General features: G+C 36.7%; 1 protein-coding gene across 1 annotated transcript; it reads left to right on the forward strand.

Annotated features, from left to right (window-relative positions):
• The first annotated feature begins 1,798 nt into the window (after nucleotides 1-1,798).
• On the forward strand, nucleotides 1,799-1,963 carry LOC138446096 (small ribosomal subunit protein uS14-like). The gene has a single exon (XM_069600819.1). It carries the CDS (start codon nucleotides 1,799-1,801, stop codon nucleotides 1,961-1,963), a length of 165 nt encoding a protein of 54 aa, XP_069456920.1.
• The last annotated feature ends 3,117 nt before the right edge of the window (nucleotides 1,964-5,080 follow it).

Raw genomic sequence — 5,080 nt, forward strand, 5'->3', positions numbered from 1 at the left:
ATCGCATGGACAGAGGAGCCTGGTAGGCTGTAGTCCATGGGTCGCAAAGAGTCGGACTCGACTGAGAGACTTCGCTTTCACTTTTCACTTTCATACATTGGACAAGGAAATGGCAACCTGCTCCAGTGTTCTTGCCTGGAGAATCCTAGGGACGGGGGAGCCTGGTGGGCTGCTGTCTATGGGGTGGCACAGAGTCGGACATGACTGAAGTGACTTAGCAGCAGCAGCAGGTTTTATTTTCTGATGTTTTGTTAAGAATTTTTTGCTCATATATTCATGAGGGAAATTGCCTGTAGTTTTCATTTTTGTACTGTCTTTGTCTTGTTTCAGTATCAGAATGATAGGGTTTCATGGAATAAGCTGAGAAGTGTCCCTCCTCTTCTATTTTCTAGAAGAGATTGTGGAGAAGTTCTGGCCAGAGAAATAAGGTTAAAAAGGGAAATAAAAGACATATAAACTAGGAAGAAATAAACTTCCCCTATTTGCAGATGACATGATGGTCTATGTTTAAAAAAAAAAATTCTATGAGATCTACGAAAAACTTCTAGAAGTAATAAGTGAGTTCAGGAAGTTAACAGGATATAAAATAAACATTCAAAAATCAGTTATGTTTCAGACTTCCCTGGTGGCCCAGTGGTTAAAATTCAGCACTTCTAACCCATTGCAGGGGCCATGGGTTAGATCCCTGGTCAGGGAAGTTCCACATGCTGCATGGTGCAGCCAAAAAAAAGAAAAAAAAAAAAGTCTGTATTCTAACAGTGAAAATATAAAAACCCAAATTAAATTAAAATGCCATTTATAGCTGCTCAGAAACTTAAATAGATATATATTTAATAAAATATGCAGTGCTTGTATGCTGGAAACTATAAAACACTGATGAAAGAAATAAAAGATCTAAAATGGAAAGACAAACCATGTCCATGGATTTAAAGTCTCAATATAGTAAAGCATTGTAAACATGTCAGTTCTCCCCAGATTAACATGCAGAACCTCTAAATATCTCAGCAAGATTTTTTATAGATGTAGCTAGGCAGTGTTATTCTAAAATTATATGGAAAAGCCAAGGAACTAGACTAGCTTAAACAATTTTTAAAAAGAATGATAAATTGGTAAGAATCACTCCACCTGAGTTCAAGAATGATATACTATAGAAACCAAGACTGTAGTGGAACTGGTTAAAGGAGAGGCACAGAGATCAGTTGGGAAGAAGAAAGAACTTTATAGCCTGTTGATTTTTTTTCTAAAGGTAATTCAGTGAAAGTTGAATAATCTTCTCAATAAATGGTGCTGGAGCAATTGGCTATCCACAAACAAAAACTGTTTCAAGTTAAACCTCACATGTTATACAGAAATTAACATAAAATGTTAGTACATTTAAATGTAAAATGTAAAGCTATAAAAGTTCTAGGGGATCTTCCCAACCCAGGGATCGAAACCCTGTCTCCTGCATTACTGGCAGATTCTTTACCATCTGAGCCACCAGGGAAGCCCTGTATGAGTCTATACACGTAATAAAACAGAAAAAGCCCAGCAAAGATTTGCTTTCAGATAAGTTTAGCTCTGAGGTGATGGTGTAAATTGAACCATAGAATTTGTCCCATCTGGAGAAAAGAAATACAAGTATAATTTGGTTATATTGCAGTTTTGATCCCAGACTACTACAATAAAGTGAATATCCCAATTAAAAAAAAATTATATAGAACTAGCACTGCCTTCTAGTAAACTGTGTCCCCAAATTTTGAAGAGCACATGTGTATACACCCTTGTTCCTTTTGCTCTTTGCAGCCAAGAGAGCAACATGGGTCACCAGCAGCTTTACTGGAGACATCTGAGAAAATTTGTCCAGGGTTCTCATTCTTGCCAGGTCCACTCAAACCGGCAGAATCTAATTTGGAAATATGGCCTCAATATGTGCCATCAGTGCTTCTTCCAGTACACAAAAAACATGGACTTCATTAAATGAAGTTGAGTTACTAAGTGAATTTTTTTGAATGGATCATCCAGCACATCTACATTATGCAGAAACAATACTGGATCTTTGTATGTAAAATAAAAGTTGAAAAACTTAAAAAAAGAACTATACATGCTCATTGTAATAATGTCCAATTCAGTATAATTGCATAAGATATGACCGGTAGGGAAACTGAGTGAAGAGTACATGGGTCCTCCTTATACTGTCTTTGCAGTTTCCTGTTTATAATTATTTCAAAATAAAAGTGAAAACATATTTTATTCTGATGCATTTCATAGTAATCTAAAGAAGACACAGATGCCAAATGTGGAGAAGCAGTGCCAGTTATTTTTAAAATTACCTTTTATTGAGGTGAAATCATGTAACATTAAAATTAACCATTTGAAGCATACAACTCAGTGGCTTTTTGTACTTTCAAAATGCTATGCAATCATCACCACTATCTAGGTCGAAAACACTTTATCAACCTGAAAGGAGACCTTGTATTCATTAAGCAGCCACTCCCTACTCCCCTTTGCCGTCAGTCCCTGGAAAACCACTGTCTACTTACTGTGTCTACTGAGGACTCACTTACTCTGGATATTTCATATAAGTGAAATCATACAATATGTGACCTTTTGTGTCTGGCTTCTTAGCATAATGTTTTCAAGGTTCACCCTTATTGTATGTGTCAATACTTCATTCCTTTTTGTAGCTGAGTAATATTCTATTAAGGATGTACCATAGTTTATCTGTTAATGGCAGTTAGCTTGTTTCCACATTTTGGCATAGTGTTGTTATAGACATGTGGCAGTTTGATGCAGGGAAACAGTTATTTCCAAAATTCCTTGTTTCCTTTGTGGAAGGTGTAGAATCCTTGCAGGCTATGTATCATTGGTTGCAACCATTAACTCTAAAGATTTTGTAATTTGTTTGAGGAAGAAGATGTATCACTGAAGTTTTCCTAGTTGTTCATTCATCCCAGGTGAATCAGATATTGGAGCAGTTAGAGATGATAACACAGGCACCGACTGCTTATTTGGGGAGGAACAAATAAGCACACTTTGTGAGATTGGAGATAAAATGTCATAAGAGCAATTGTAAATTATTAGATGAGAGTCAACATACTGCTTATGAGTGATCAAGACATAAATATTTTATTCTTTAAAAGCTTTGAAAACATAAATTTAGGAGATAAAGTACTTTAACAACAACAAAATAATATGAACCATGGCGGTGCTTAATCTCTTGGGCCCAGTTTATTTAATATGTGGTCATCCTTGTGTCCTTAAAGGCTTCAGAAATGAAATATCTAACACTTTAAGGGCAGTAAGGTCATTGTTTTATAATCCCATAATTAAAGAGCTCTCCAGAAAGGTTGTTAGGCATATCCAAGCAAGTCTACTCTTTCTTTGTACAGAACAAATCCAGCTCTTTCATGGCCTTTCTTCTTAGTTAGTTCTTTCAGTTTTAAACCATTGGTTCTCAACCATCCTGCACATTAGAACTACCTGATACATTTTCTAAAATACCATTGTCTATGCTGCCACCCAGATCAACTGAATCAGAATTTCTAGGAACATGCCCAAGCATCTTATCTATATAAAGTTCTCAAGTGATCCTAAGGTGTTGCTAGGGTAAGGGAGTAATAATTCAAACTGCTGCTGCTGCTAAGTCACTTCAGTCGTGTCCAACTCTGTGCGAGCCTATAGATGGCAGCCCACCAGGCTCCCCCGTCCCTGGGATTCTCTAGGCAAGAACACTGGAGTGGGTTGCCATTTCCTTGTCCAATGCATGAAAGTGAAAAGTGAAAGGGAAGTCACTCAGTCGTGTCCCACCCTCAGCGACCCCATGGACTGCAGCCTTCCAGGCTCCTCCATCCATGGGATTTTCCAGGCAAGAGTACTGGAGTGGGGTGCCATTGCCTTCTCCAATAATTCAACCTACTGGTTCTCAAAGTTGATGAGTATCAGAGTTCCCTACAAAGCTTGATAAAAATAAGCTGGGTGCCACACTCAGGTTTCTGATTCAGCAGTTCTAGGTAGGACCTGACATTTTGCACTATGAACAAGATTGCAGATGGTGCTGATGCTGCCAGCTCAGGATTCAATTTTAAGAATAATGGGTTAATCTTGTCCTTTTTACTTGGTGAAGATGAGGACTGATCAAATTAATCCATATAAATACCCTAAAAATGATTGTTTTCATTATATTAGAGAAAGCCCTTCAGCATGTTAAGATAATGAACTGTATAGTCAGAATGCATGGTTAAAATACCGCTTCTATATAACTTTGGTCAAGTTCCTTATTTTTTAAATCTCCAGTTTCTTTATCTGTGAAATGGATATTATATATTTGTTTTGAGGGTTAAATTTGATAATATATGTGAAGTGATTGACATACAATAAATATACGTTTTAAGTTTTCTTGATAACTTTCATTTTCCAGTATTATAGCTGTCCTTTGGTCTAACTGGCTACCAAGTGGTTTAACAAGTAAAGAAATATATGTTAAAAAATCAAGAAGATAATTAATCGGGGAATTCAACTGAGGCTCCAAGAACTGAATGAGGGTTTATACATTTGTAATGGTTAAAAAGCTTCATCTCTGGAGTCAGAGAACCCTGGGTTTGAGTCCTGTCAGAAACCTCTCTGTTTTCCTTTGAAAAATGATGGTAATAAAAGTTCCCTACATATTGGGTTGTTGTGATTGTAATAGAACAGATAATTCAAGTACAATGATTAGCACAGTCCTGGACATATCATAGGTACTCAATAAATGTTAACTATTATTAAACTGAGGGTAATTGATTGCTAGCTGCTCCTTTAAATATTAACTCTCCTTTTCGTCTTTTGAACTGATGTGTTTTTATAGCTTTTAGAGGTATGTCAGGAAGGAATGTAAATTCTCCAAGGGGAATGCAACTATTGAGAAGAAATTTGTTTACTATTTCCTAAACACTCTTCTGAATACAAGACTGAAAAAGAGTTAAGATTTACTCTTCAGACACTGGATAACTTCTCTTTTATTTCCATTGCCAGAATCAAGAGAAGAGCTGTTGAAACCCCTGGTCAATCATTAGTTTCTATTTCAGACCTTCAGTTGGGTGTTTCTGTCAGTGGACCGCCT

The sequence above is a fragment of the Ovis canadensis genome, chromosome 9 (genome assembly GCF_042477335.2).
Source record: "Ovis canadensis isolate MfBH-ARS-UI-01 breed Bighorn chromosome 9, ARS-UI_OviCan_v2, whole genome shotgun sequence".
NCBI lineage: Eukaryota > Metazoa > Chordata > Mammalia > Artiodactyla > Bovidae > Ovis > Ovis canadensis.

Excerpts from the sequence above, each read along its gene's own strand:
- LOC138446096 (XM_069600819.1), top strand. The coding sequence starts at position 1,799 with ATGGGTCACCAGCAGCTTTACTGGAGACATCTGAGAAAATTTGTCCAG.